Source organism: Danio rerio, chromosome 20 (assembly GCF_052040795.2).
Source record: "Danio rerio strain M-AB ecotype USA chromosome 20, GRCz13ab, whole genome shotgun sequence".
Classification (NCBI taxonomy): Eukaryota; Metazoa; Chordata; class Actinopteri; order Cypriniformes; family Danionidae; genus Danio; species Danio rerio.
The window spans coordinates 5,037,330-5,052,790 of NC_141040.1; the positions used below are offsets into that span (position 1 = coordinate 5,037,330).

The following is a 15,461-nucleotide window of genomic DNA, read 5'->3' on the forward strand; positions in this document are numbered from 1 at the left end:
CCAGACATTCAAAGCTTAATTTTAATATCTCAATAGAAGCTTTGAATGTAAATATGTTGTGACAGTATGGCGTTTTATATGAGAACGGTCAGAATGAGCAGTATGGTAATTCTAATAGTTACAGAATTCTAGTTTCACTGTTAATATAGCCTACTCTCATGTCTGTGCTAACGCAGAATGAAGCGAGTGCACCGATGCCCATTCTGACCAATCACAGATGTTTCTGCTGAGCTCCTGAACACACAGGCATTCAGCACATGCTGATATGCTCTCTCATTGGCTGCAGCTCGTCACTACATCTGACCAGACGTGGGGTTGAGTCGGCCGACTGCTCTGGAATATTTAGCATGCTGAATGTTGGATTTCTGTCTGTGAGGTGTGGGCGACGCGTCAGCGAGCCTCATTGATGCGTTGTTCAGTAGTTCAAACATAAAGAGCGGCGAGCGCCGAGCACCCTCAGATTTCTTCCCAATCACAGCCCGATCTGTCGGCGAGCTAGTTTACTTCCAAATCGGGCTCAAATCAGGCTTAAAATCCTTTAGTGTGAACTAGGCATTAAGCTCATGATAATAACATGTGCATGATTACTGAAGTGCTTCTGACATCCGATCCTTTCAGAAACGCGAGAGTGAAGCGCCGAAAATCAAAGGAGTAAATGATTCTTTCAGCAACCTAAAACATGAACAAACTGCCTTGTTTAACTATTATTAGCATTGCCTTTTGGACTATTATGAACTTGGAATGACGCAATTACTTTCTAACAAGAGGTTACATGTGCTGCTGAAGATTAAAGATGCAGATGAGAGGTTTGCACTGACTGTATGCTGCGTGTTTTAGAATTCAAATAAGGACTAAATGTATGCTGTGTGCTGTGTCTTTCTGTAATTGGTAACATATCGGAGACTGAAAGGGTCTGTATGTGTTCATATATGCTGCATTTATTTATTTATTTATTTGATTGCAGACAATACAGTAGGCTATCTTTATCATTGATCTGCAGTTATAGTCAGTCATGTTCATAGAAAGTAATGAACATTTATACACAAGTACCATTGGTGCCCTTTTGGCAGTGGAAACACAAGCTAAAGGTGACTTGTACCGTACCATATAGGCATTGGACAATAACCTGTTTCAAGGTTTACCGCGGTTTGGAAAAGTCAAGGTTTTAAAACTGCAAAAAAATTTTGTTATACTGTTTCTAAGGTATAAGTAGAGATTTTTTATGTCTTGTAAGGAAATCTTGAAGCTAATGAAAGTGTTTTTAACCTTGCATGCATATCAGCCTGTTGTTGGAGACCCCCCAAAACCAAAATATGACCCCTTTTAAAGGATAATAGGGGCTCTTTAAAGACATGGCAGGGGAAAATGGAATTTAACACAGTGCAGTCTGAGACCCAATTTACATCGTACATCTATCAAGTAGTAAAGATCACAGATTTTTAAAGAAATCAGACCTTAAATGGGACAGTTTTATAATGGAAAGAAGCGCTGAGGCCCCATTAGGTGGCATTTACAAGGTAAAAACTGTCAGCAGTCAAGATAATTTGACATTTATAAGTGTCACATCTAAAAGAGAGAAGCAAACATTGTTTTTTGTTTTTGTTTGTTTTCTTTATATCACACTTTTGCAACAACGATCTAAGAACAGATTTAGAATGGTTTCAGTGCACCATTTGTTAAATGAAGCCGGAGGATTGAGAACCGCTGATTTAGCAAACAGTTTAACCCAAAGGTGACTTACAAATAAGGATAATAGACTAATTAGCGAAATCTAGCCTGCGGTGGGAAGAAACCCGGAAGCATAGCCTGAGAGTCACACAGGAATGTTGTTTACCAGGCTGTATATCTTATCAGCGAACAAAAAATGACACAAATTTATCAGTTCACCGCCTTCCGAGTGCCTGGAAGGTCCATTCCGAATGGAAAGTAAAAATAAAAAGAGATATCGGACCTCCGTTTCAGCTAGGTTAAGGGAAAAAGCACTAGTAAGCTAATGTTCTTTCTGAAACACACGTCATTTATCAAACTCAAGTTAATAAACTGATTCCTTTATTATATTAGATCTGTCACGATACAGAATTTCGTTACTGAAATTTATTAAAAAAAAAACGTCAATTTCCCACTAACATTTAAGCACTGTTGAGCGAAACACTGCTCATTTGTCGTAGTATTCAACAGTGCTCAACAGAAATGACTGTGATTGGCTATGGAGGTCATCATCAGTTCACCGCACTTCACCGCTGTTTACAGTGCAAACACAGACGAGTGATCCGCTGATGACTCGACTGATCTTCACGGCTTTAAAACGCTCCACTCTTCGTGCGTCTTTGTTTGCACTCAGTGAAGAGCGGTGAACTGATGACCTTCACGGCCAATCACAGTCATTTCTGTTGAGCACCGATGAATACTTTGGAAAATCAGCAGTGTTTATGAATGGCTCAGTTGAGCTTAAATGTTAGCGGGACATTTTTAAAACTTCAGTACCGGGACAACACTATTACAGACGACACAAGGATGTGCTACAGTGAAATGCATAGCTTTATCGCCTACCGGGTTACATAGGCTGAAGCAAGCAGGGAAGCGTTCCCTTGCTGTTTACCTGCTGCCATGAACTGAAGCCCAGGAGGACACTCTAAAGAGCTTGCCATGTTGTTTGATCCCTAATATGCTTTAAATTGTTTAAATTAAACTGAACTGAATGATGTTAAAGTGATGTTTGCACCACATCTGCATTATGAAATCGCAGCAACGGCTGGAGGTTTGTAGTCAACAGCATGTTGTTGCAATGTTTACATTGCTGATCCTATACTTCCGGCTTTCTTCCCACCGCAACCTCGCTTGCATGTTTTAAAATGGAGGCCGCGTAAAATAAGCGTATAAAAGCAAACAACACACCAGAAAAGCAACAATTTGTACATGCTAGGACAAATCGTGGTTAGTTTAACATTGTTTTAGCATAACAATGAGAATCAAACAGATGGATTCGGAACAGAATAGCAAAAGCTACTGTAACAGAATGACGAAACCGACGTGTCTGCAGCCATTTCCTAAAAATGTTAGGCAAGCCATTCCACGGAGCATTATTAGAATGAAACCAAAAACAAAGATGACATTTGAGAGCTGACCTGCTGTTGCGGATACATCCCATGTGCACCGTATGGCATGCTGTGCGGGTACTGCTGCCCATATCCATCATGGCCGTGTCTGCTGTAAAACAGGAAATGCTATTCTAAACCACTACACGGACATTTGTATATGCTGGCCAACAATAGTTAGAGTTCTGACCTCTGATGAGAGGCGTATCTACTGCCTGAGAACATGCTGGGATCGCTGCTGGAAGGCACCATGTTGTTCTGATTTCCAGAAGCTGCAATTCCCCCCTCTGGACCCATGACATGGTCTGGCCTGTAAACATCAAATAACGGTTGCCATAGTTCTGCTTCCTTCTTATGAACTGAATGAAATCAACGTGCGTCCTGGCTTACCTCCTTTCAAAACCAGGGTTGTAAGAGTACTGGGGTCGTGGGCCCATTCCCATCCCTGAGGACGGCCCACGGGAATACATTTCCTGCATGCCACTACCTGGCATCTGTCCTGGCACGAAGGACTCAGAGCCACCTGAAAAGAATAACACTTTCAACTTAGAAAAATCTGAAGACAGCATAAAAATGGACTCATTTTGAATTCAGTGTGCAAAGTACCCGCGGGGTCTTAAAAGCATTGAAAAAGTCTTAAATTTAATAGCGTTAATAGCCTTGAATTTGGAATAAAAGTCTTGGATTTTGTTACAAAGGTCTTACTTTATTAATTTATTTTTGCCTGGCCTAGGATTAAGTCCATACCGTAACAAAATTAACTGTTACTAATAGGGATGTAACAATATTGTAAATACCGTCATACCGCAATAGTCATTTTTTTCAATATTACCGTAGGCGCATGACTCAATAAATCTATATTTCTGAGAAAACTTTGCTCAGGCGAATGAAGAGAACGGGAGGTAGCGGGAACTACAATCCCCATCAGCCCAGGCGTGGCCATCATCCTTTGCGGTCTGTTGTCACTACAGATCCAGTAATGCGGAAATGGAGTGTGCTGCTAGTAGCGGGGTAGAAAAAGAGCTGGAAATGATCGAACCTAAAGCGGGTTTTAAATCGGATGTGTGGAAGCATTTCGGTTTCTTTCTAAAAAGATACGAAAAAGGAGAAAAGGTGACAGACAAAGAAAAAAACGGTATGCAGGCACTGCCAGACTGTGGTGAAATATAAGTCGGGGAATACGACTAAAAACAGTCATGGGGACTGCAGAACACAGCACACTTGTTAGATTGATGCAGACATTAGCCTATTTCACACATACAGACCTTTGGAAAGGTTGTATGTGTGAACAGGTCCTTTTTGAAAATACCGGTAAATTCGTTCTGGCTATTTTCTGGAAAGAGAAGTTGTAACATTACCGGCAATTTGCCGGAATGCTGCGCTGTGTGAATGCAGAAGGAAGATTACCGTAATAAGCGCGTGCACGTCTAGATTGTACTGACGTGAGACGTCCGCTTTAGCCAATCACAACAGTCAGACGCGTTTACGTCCGCGCGGTTCATGAAAATAAAAGCCTTTGAATATTTTTCCAGACACATTTAGCTGCTAGAAGTTAGTCAGATCACGTTTATATGTTCTTCTTAATGCCAACTGTGTAAATAATCATCGATGAGATGCTTATGATAAGCCGTTGTTTGTTTACCTTCAAGCTTTGCGTGTGCCTGTGAAAACAGCCTGTGAGCGCCTGCACACGCACATATTATGAACATCTCGACATGCGAAAGTGATCCTGTGAAAGTTGTTCACAATATTGATCATTTACAGAGTTTGTAATTTATAGTCAAATGTTGACAAATACAAGCGCAGCCGTTTAAAGCTCATTTGTAGTGAATGATGTCAGAATTTACCGGTATTTTGGAATAGATGTGTGAATGCTCTTTTCCGGAAAATTTCCGTAACGTCCTCGCCTGTGTGAACAGCGCTTTTTTGAATATACCGGTAAAGTCGTTCCGGAAATTTTCCGGATATTTACCGGTATCACTGTGTGAAAGGGGCTAGTGACTTGTACCGCAAAGAGACCTCTATCTCACTCATGGCTTGTCCTCTCAATTGGTGGAAAGACAATGCACAAAGTTACCCACTGCTGTCAACCTTGGCTAAATCATATCTCTCTGTCCCAGAAACCTCAGTCCCAAATGAGAGGGGTTTTTTTTCTGTTGCAGAGCACATGCCCAGACATCACAGCTTTTACCAGATTATAGTTATATGATCATTTTCCTTAAATAACCCATCTCTATCTAAGTGAGTGAGTGATTAAATGTGATGAGTTTTCAACAATACTAAATTGAAGCTTTATTTTTTAATATGGTTTAATAGTTTTTTGTTATTAAAATTGAAAAATTGAAGTTCCTGTTTCCAAACTTACAGATAGATGGCTAATTTGTATGTCATTGATATGTTTAGTGCTAAGGTAAACAAACACTTTTGGCACTTTTTTTCAAGTCTTTTCATTAGTTTTGTTTTTCCTGTAAATTATTCAATAAATACCGTACCGTGCCATTCATACCGAGGTATTATCGTACCGTGAAATTCTGATACCGTTACATCCCTAGTTACTAATGTAGGCCAATAAAAAATTCATTCAGCAGAACGTTGAGTCTTCTGTGCTTTCGCTTTGTTTAGGAATGAAAACACTTATAAATAAATATTAAAAACGGCGCGATTCCATTTCCTTTTGATTACAGGTGCCGTGGCCCATCCTATACGATCCCCAAAACAATCATATTATGGTGCATGACTGTTCGCTGACGTGCTCCATAGTGATAAACAGACGCTGTTTCCCAAACGAATTCTGTACACGCGATTTGAAGCGGAGAGAAAGTCTGGATTTTGGGTGCATGTTTAAACAGACATATACATATAATTAATAATAATAACATATAAGGATTTCGATCATGGTGTTTTTTTTTTTTCCAAAAAACAACTATTTGTGTGTTAAATGAGCATAAAACGTTAGGAAAGCGTCAAATGCTTTTATTATAACGTTAGATGTGTGCATTTTTAAAGTGACACCTATTATTTAATGTAATAAAGATATCTTAATAAATAAGAGGTTAATTCGTTGCTCTTTAATCAGAATGTGTAAGTTTTACAGTGGAGAAACGGCTAATGAGATTTGATAGCTTGATTCTACTTCATTATAGCTATTAATTTTAATAAGCTGATCTGTTTGCTAATGTATTTGCTGCTAATGTATATATTTATTTTTCTTTTGTTAATAATAAGGTCCCACTTTATATTAAGTGGCCTTAACTACTATGTACTTACATAGGAATTAATAGTTTGTTGCAATGTACTTATTGCGTAAATACATGTATTTACTGTGTACTTATTAACTTTTGTAATTACATTTGTAAATACACTGTTGACCATCCCATACACCTTAACCCACCCTTAAACCTACCCATACCACCAAACCTGTCCATAACCCAACCTCTATCCCAACTCAAAAGCACCACAAGTGTTCTCAAATACATTATACTGCAAAAGTAAGTACATTGTATTTATTTTTTTTATTTAAGTACATAGTAGTTAGGGACACTTAATATAAAGTGGGACCAATAATAACTTTAATACATATTACTGACTATTTAACTGTTTATTTACAATAAAACAGTTGCAAATGAACCTATTTAGTAATTTGGGGTTTTTTTAAGGGGGGTGGGGGTGGGGGTGTTGGGGGAATCCCTTATAATGGTGGGCATATCCTTTATTTTCACATCCCAATGTTGACAGGTATGTAAAAGTATTGCCCCCCTTTGAGACTGAGAGGTGAATCACATAAAAGTCAGCTCTGATTTTTTTTACTAATTTATTTTATTTATTTTTATTTATTGATTTATTTTATTTTTTATTGCCTTTTTTAACATTTGAGTTAGAGACTTTTTCTTCTATTTTTTTGTATCTATTTTGTTCTGCCATTTTGAAACATTGAGGTGTTCGATTTAACTTTTATATTATTAACTTTTATATTTAACTATATTAAGAAAAAAAGCCTTTCTTGGTGTTCTTTGAGCCTACATTCAGTATGAGTAAAGTAAGTTCTTTTAAAATCGGATACTTTAATACGGAACCCCGGAAGGGACGTAGTGGAGGAAAAAAAAATTGGCTGGGTGAAAAAAAAATAATGGGTGAAAAAAAAAAATGGGTGGGAGGAAAATATATATTTCTAAGTTTTTGCGTTCTCTCGCAAAGTTTTGCGTTCCCTCGCAAAGATGTTTTGCGTTATCTCGCAAAGATGTTTTGCGTTCCCTCGCAAAGTTTTGCGTTATCTCGCAAAGATGTTTTGCGTTCTCTCGCAAAGATGTTTTATATATAATATTCCCGTATTTTACCATTCTACCCCACTTTCTTTACATTACTGTGCATATGCTACCTCTGAACCAGTGAATGCATGTGTAAGCGCTGACTGACGCGCTTACAATAAACTGATCCCAGATCAGCGTCTGTACACGCCATTTACAGAGGAGCGGGTGTATGTTTAAACAGACAAATACACTGAATAATATGAAACATCTCCGTCCTCTCCGCATGTTTTATTTTAAACAGCTTATTTACTCTTAAATGAGCACAAACAGTTTCTAAAGTAATGGACTGCTTTCATTATAGATCTGTGCATTCTTACAGAGACACCTCTGTTATCAAACTAAACAAAACATGAGATTCATTTGCTGCTCACTTGTTTGATAACAGAAGTGTCCCTTTAAATGGCGCGTACAGACGATGATCTGGGATCAGTTTATTGTACGAAGCGCGTCTGTCAGTCAGCGCTTAAACATGCATTCACTGGTTCAGAGGTTGCAAAGTGAAAGGCGACGATCAGCGCACAGTAATGTAAAGAAAGTGGGATAGAATGATAAAATATGGGAGAATTTCAGCAAAAACGGGAGGGTTTACGTGAGTGCAGTGAACGGGAAGTGTTTGTGGAGAAACAGTTTTGTGAGAGAACGCAAAACATCTTTGCGAGGGAACGCAAAACATCTTTGCGAGGGAACGCAAAACATCAGATAACGCAAAACTTTGCGAGAGAACGCAAAACATCTTTGCGAGGGAACGCAAAACTTTGTGAGAGAACGCAAAAACTTAGAAATATATATTTTCCTCCCACCAATTTTTTTTCTTTTACCCATTATTTTTTTTTACTCAGCCAATTTTTTTCTCCTCCACTACGTCCCTTCCGGGGTTCCGTACTTTAATACTTTTACTCAAGTCTTGAGTGACTTGTAATGTAGTAATTGTTACAGTAAGGTATCTCTACTTTTACTCAAGTATAGTTTTCAGGTACTCTTTACACCTCTGCTTTTTACAGCGTAGCAAGTAAACAAGATCAATTGAATTCCTGCTGCTTTTACCCTGCAGACACTAGATGGCAGCCGTGCTCAATAAATCCTGAACATGTGGCTTTAATAAACTGAGCACAGTGAGGCAGCAGTGAGCAGCTGAAAAAAAACAACAACTGTCCAATCTATCAACCACAACATCATACCTTTCCTAGCAGCTCCGAAGGGATCCTTACTAGTGTCAAACTGCATTCTAGAGGTAGCATCTCCGCTGCCTCCATGCATGGGACCTCGCTTCTGAAAGGCTGGGTCACTGCCTTCTGAGAACGGATCTTGCACGCTAATACCACTGTTTCTAAAGTAGCAAACAAGGACAAAACAAATCAATACACGCAAACGAATTCATGAGATACTTCAATATAATCCATGAATTCCGCCAACCTGACGGCAGGCTGAGGGGTGACTTGTCCGTGCGGTGTGGTAGCGGGTGTTGGCGGCTTTAGGTCCCCTGGCATCTCTGTCATGGTGCTGCTGCCTGTAGATTGAGGAGTCTGCGGCCCCTGAAGAGAGCCTGAGTTTGCTGTTGGACAGATAGAAAAGGAGTACATCAGGGCTGAGCAAATGTACTGTTTAGGCATAGACGTAACAATAGTCACATGCCAGGATTCGCCATGTCAAGCGTTCTTGCGAATTCTGTGTAATTTAGTAAAAAAATTAAGGATTTGTGTGGGGTTACTAAAAAAGAATCACCTTTTAGCTTGTAAATAAGGTTTACAATACAAACACAATTAGATGCACTTGTTTGGTAAACAAAGCAAGTCTTTCATATGATAGAATCTACTAAAAGAAAGAAAACATTACAAACCATGTTGTAAATAAATCGTATACACATTTGCATATTATTCAGTACCGAAATAGGGTATATGGCAAAGCATGCTAATAGGACTTTTAATTTGCCTGTAACCTGGGTTAATCGCTTCCGGTTAACTGTATGCTAATGCAAAATTGACGCGTTTAAGATCTGTTATCTTTAAAAATCAGCGATCTCCACTGGCTGAGTGATATCTGATATAAACTGGACTCAGATTGTACAAGAAGCACCGCATTAAATTACATTTCCCCGCCATGTCTTTAAATATGAACATTTAATTTACCCCAGTATATTCAGTGGAGCTTCTGCGCTATCCTGCCGATTCTGACGGGTGCGTGCGAGTAAACGTCTTTTTGTCTTGTTTTACGCTTGAGTAACTAAATAATGCCAAAGTCTGTTTAACTGATTGTATCTTAATTACATCACAACATCGATGCGGTAAAAGGAACCGTATAAAAAGGAAAAAAACTCACAATAACAGGTCACCAGATGTTTATCAGTATGGGATAAACACTAGCTCGGCATATACCCTATTAATATTGAAATGGAATAAATATATATTTATACACATTTCAATAGTGTTGGGCAAGCTACTTGAAAAATGTAGCTAAGCTATTAGCTACTCTACTTAAAATGTAGCTTAACTACACTAAAAGCTACAAGATGGAAAATGTAGCAAGCTAAGCTAAAAGCTACATGGCAAAAGTAGCTTAGCTACATCTAAGCTATTTTTACAATTTCCATTTTTAGTTCGAAGCAACTTAAATCCAAATCAATATCTTTGAGATCAATAAAACTGTCAATGAAACATATGAGGCATAATGGTTCTGTTCAGTTATTGACTGTAAATAATATGCTGTACTAAACAGAAACACATTATAGTATCACGTGAATCAAGCGATCACCAAGCTAGTACATAACCAGCTGTTACACATTTAAAATACTATAGTAATTTATAGTAAAGGGAAATATTTTGGAATAAGCATTATATTATATGTGTAAATCATCAGAAATAAAGTTACTGCATCTTAACATGTACTTCTCGAGCTATGGTCACAAGGAATCCTGGTTCAGAAACTCCTCTCCATCAGTCATCTGTCCATCAAGCAAGTTTCGGTTGGCATCATCGACAACCAGAGGTGGCAGTAGCGCACCAAAAACTTTGCTGTCAAACACCGTACCATTATATGGATTTACTTTCATCGGCTAAACACCGGCCTCACAGCTCTCAAATATTGATGCAAATATTAATGTCTGTGATGCAGCAAGTCCAGAGACTGTTGTGTACACCATCATTTTGTATAAAATTCACCTTAATATGTGATATGACTAAAAGGTGGTCATATATAAAGTGGTGGAATATTGTTTTGAATTTCTGAATTGTATTTGTGTATTTCCGAATAATTTTACATTTTAAAATTGTATTTTTATATATAAACGAATTGTGTCTTGAATTTACGATTTGTATTTATGTATTTTAGATTTGTTTTGAATTTACAAATTTTATTTTTGTATTTATGAATTATTTGAAATTTTAAATTGTATTTACATATTTCCGAATTGTGTTTTGAATTTCCGAGTTGTATTTGTGTAAATTGATTTGAATCTACAAATTGGAGTTGTGTATCTGATTGTTTTTTTTTTTATTTACAAATAGTATTTGTGCATTTACTAATTGTGTTTTAAATTATGAATTGTATTTGTGTATTTACGATTTATGAATTGTATTTTTGCATTTGTGAAGTGTATTAGTGTATTTTTGAATCTTGTTTTAAATTACGAATTATATTTTTGTATTTACAAATTGTGTTTCGAATTATGAATTGTGTTTATGTATTTACAATTTGTATTTGTATATTTACAAATTGTGCTTTGAATTTACAAATTGTATTTGTGCATTAAAAAATAGTTTGAGTATTTCCGAATTGTGTTTTGAAATTGACATAATTTGAAATTTGGAGTTGAGTATCTGTGAATTTTCTTTTGAATTTACAAATAGTATTTGTACATTTACGAACTGTGTTTTAATTTACGAATTGCATTTGTGTATTTACGATTTATAATTAAAATTTAGAAATTGCATGTATGAAGTATATTAGTGTATTTATGAATCTTGTGTTGAATTACAAATTGCACTTTTGTATTTACAATTTGTGTTTGAAATATTAATTGTGTTTATGTATTTACAATCTGTATTTGTGTATTTACGAATTGTTTTTAATTTATTAATTGCACTTATGTATTTACGAATTGTGTTTTCATTCATTCATTTTCTTGTCGGCTTAGTCCATTTATAAATCCGGGGTCGCCACAGCGGAATGAACCGCCAACTTATCCAGCACGTTCTTATGCAGCGGATGCCCTTCCAGCCGCAATCCATCTCTAGGAAACATCCACACACACACTCAAACACTACGGACAATTTAGCCAACCCAACATATACCGCATGTCTTTGGAAAGTGCGGGAAACCAGAGCACCCGGAGGAAACCCAAGCGAACGCAGGGAGAACCTGCAAACTCCACACAGAAATACCAACTGACCCAGCCGAGGCTCGAACCAGCGACCTACTTGCTGTGAGGCGACAGCACTACCTACTGCGCCACTGCGTCACCCGAAATGTGTTATGAATTTACAAATTGTATTTGTGTTTTAATTGCTTATGTGTATTTACGAACTGTTTTGAATCGACAAATTGGACTTGTGTATTTACGAATTGTGTTTAGAAATTACGAATAGCATTTCTGCGTTTGCAATTTGTGTTTTGTGCTGTGAATTGTCTTTAGTAAATGTATTATTTTTGATCTGGCTCCATACTTAGTGAACTATGACTTGCGTGTAGTCAATTTGAACGCACATGCTTCACCAGAACCCGCTTTACTGACAAAATACGATTAAATCGCACGGCCGTTAGGATTTCTTCAATCAAAACTGATTTCGGCCATCATAATGCAAAGAGCTTCCAAAATGTAAATAATATACCATCATTAATAAAACATCTAGTGTAATATTTCAAAACTCTTTTTAAAGCATTAATATTCCCATTGTGGCTAAACGGTATTTCTATAAATCTACAAGCCAACGACAATGTCCTAATCACTTCTCCACGAGCTCCAGGGAGAGAAGCCCCAAATCTTGCAATCCCCAGACCGCATTTCCATAATCCAATAACATTTGAATACAACTGGTTATTAATTTCCATAGAAATGCGATGGCATAAAAGGACACCCTCCTAATAACGTCTGAAATTTCTACGGCTCGGTTGATGCAAAGTAATAAAACCAATTTGCATTTTCCTCCGCAGCTCAGAGCTGTAAAAGGTACTTCAAAAGACTTCAGCGCAGGGAACAAAAAAGAAAGAAAGAAAGGAAAGATTCGGGGTAGAATGAAAGAAGGAGGGAATGAAAGAGTGTCTGCTTTACATGTCCTTGATCTGCTGCCAGAGCCACAAAATCGTCTTTCAGCGCTGGAAGTAAACAATACATGGCGATGTGCTGTAACACTTCCAGTCAGTGTGACCGCCAATGACCTTACGCATATTCTGAGAGTCGGAGAGGGCGAGAGAGAGGGAAAAGTGCTGGCTCACTGGTCTGCTTTGAGAGAGGGGTCAGGCTGAGGTCACTTTTGTTTTTATCCCACACTCCTCCCCCATTAATCTTCTCAGAGGGAATCCCTCCCCTGCCGCTTGACAGCTCTCTCTCTCTCTCTCTCTCTCTCTCTCTCTCTCTCTTTTCCAGTGACATCATCAGTCATTAGCCTTAGGAAGGGGTTGGGTGGGGGGAGACGGAAATCCTTAAGCCAGCAGCCTGACAGCTCTATTTCTCACCCTTTCCCCCCCTCGTCCGTCCGTCTCACTTTGACTCAATCACCTGTCAGATATTTATAGCTCCGTCTGGAGCTGCTCTGAATTCATTATAGGGCAGGCAGACCACGGCGACATGCGAGTAATGTAGACAGATCTGGCAACGGCAGACTTATATTACACTTCTGAGCTTCTAGAATGTCATTGTTACAGAAATGTAATTGAGGGAAGATCATTTCACCTTTTTTTTCCTCCATGCAAAATTTGACACCATGCTACTGAAACAGTCGCCGGGTAAAACTAAGTGCTTGTTTTTTGCACAGGAAGACCTGAATTTTACTGGATTATTTTAAAGAGCCAACCAAACCCTGTGTCCAAACAACAAGTGACAACAAGATTCCAGCGACAAGCAATTTGGCTGTCTGCACCTAACATGATGCGAGATGACAGAAACGTTTAAATACCTGCCACTGCACGCCCAACGAAATGATCAATCTAAATAATCCATCATATTAAACTTCTATACTACTATCTATTCATTCATTCATTTTCTTGTCGGCTTTGTCCCTTTATTAATACGGGCTCGCCACAGCGGAATGAACCGCCAACTTATTCAGCAAGTTTTTACGCAGCGGATGCCCTTCCAGCCGCAACCCATCTCTGGGAAACATCCACACACACATTCACACACACTCTCATACACTACGGACAATTTAGCCTACCCTATTCACCTGTACCGCATGTCTTTGGACTGTAGGGGAAACCGGAGCACCCGGAGGAAACCCACGCGAAGGAAGGGAGAACATGCAAACTCCACACAGAAACGCCAACTGAGCTGAAGTTCGAACCAGCGACCCAGCGACCTTCTTGCTGTGAGGCGAACGTGCTACTACCCACTGCTCCACTGCCTTGCCCTACTTCTATCTATAATCAAGTAAAAGCACAAGTACGTGCAAACATTTTTACTAAAGTAAAAGTAACAATCTTAAAAGTAACTCGAGTAAAAGTAAAACAGTATCTGATGAAAGAAATTCCTCAAGTAAATAGTTACCAGGTGCTTTCATTATATATATATATTTGGCATGGGATGATAGCGGTTTTCAAGGTATACCGCGGTTTGGAAAATTAAAGGTTTTAAAACCGCCAAATTGTCTGCTATGTCATTCATAAGGTATGTGTAAGATTTTTTATTTACAGTGTTTACTGCAGTTTTATTTTCGGACAACAGTATGTCCAGCAAAAAAGATATCCAAAGATGCTGTTTTAAATTGTAAAGAAATCAGTGTTTTTGAAACAGATGAAGACAGCAGAAGTCAGTGATTCATTTGAAATATTCAGCCTGACATGTTTACTGTCACATAATATTTGAAATGTTTCTCAAAATACGATACATTGTGTTCAAAAGGGGGAAAAAGTTCTAGTTTTTAAACCAGACATTTAAAAATAATATATTTTAGGGAAGTAATCACAATATCGTAATACTGTGATATTTTTTATCCAAGGTTATTACACCGTCAGAATCTTATACCGGCCCATGCCTAATATACACAGTGGGGATCGAAAGATTGGGCACCCCAGGTAAAAATTTGTATTAATGTGCGTAAAGAAGCCAAGGAAAGATGGAAAAATCTCCAAAGGCAATCAAATTACAGATTAGACATTCTTTTAATATGCCAAAAAAAGATTTTATTTCCCTCATTTACACTTTCAAAATAACAGAAAACAAAAAAATGGCGTCTGCAAAAGTTTGGGCACCCTGCAGAGTTTATAACATGCACTTTCCTAGGCTTCTTTACGCACATTAATACAAATTTTCATCCCCTCTCTCTCTCTCTCTCTCTCTCTCTCTCTCTCTCTCTCTCTCTCTCTCTATATATATATATATATATATATATATATATATATATATATATATTAGGGGTGTAACGGTTCACAAAAATCACGGTTCGGTTCAATACGACACAGTGGTGTCACGGTTCGGTTTTAGAGGATTTCTCTAATTTTAATTTTTTAATGTGTTAAAGCTAACATCATAAAAGTTTGATGCAGTTTTTTTTTCTTTTCCTTTAAACAGTGATAGAGCTATACTTCCGGGGTTTCTGCTTAGCAGCAAATAAAACAAATCCTTCTTTATACTCAAAACCAAAATGCTGCTTATAAAAATCAAATAAAATATTGTAGCAGTTAGCAGTTTTTAGTTAGCGTTTTTTTTTCCACCACTCATTTGGTAGCGGTTGAGACGTGCGATTTCCGGAAGATTGTCATTCGTTTGCGGGCATCCAGGAGTCTCCCAAAACTTTCGGGAAACTTGGGATGTCTGGGATTACATTGACGTTACTCGCCATTTTGCGAGCTAGTGTAGCGCGTGCCTGGAGTAGTGTTTGGAGGTGGGCGGGTGTGTTGATATGTGAACAGG

General features: G+C 38.1%; 1 protein-coding gene across 27 annotated transcripts in view; it reads right to left on the reverse strand.

Moving 5' to 3' along the window:
• arid1b (AT-rich interaction domain 1B) overlaps positions 1-15,461 on the reverse strand; it is a 156,633-nt gene that overhangs the window by 6,971 nt on the left and 134,201 nt on the right. For 13 of the 27 annotated variants that reach the window (XM_087297785.1, XM_087297777.1, XM_087297769.1 and 10 more), the window contains 5 exon segments: positions 8,816-8,954; positions 8,581-8,729; positions 3,486-3,618; positions 3,286-3,405; positions 3,126-3,207 (listed from right to left, as the gene is read on the reverse strand). In XM_087297785.1, the coding sequence (XP_087153911.1) occupies positions 3,126-3,207; positions 3,286-3,405; positions 3,486-3,618; positions 8,581-8,729; positions 8,816-8,954 (623 nt within the window). 27 annotated transcript variants of the gene reach the window in all.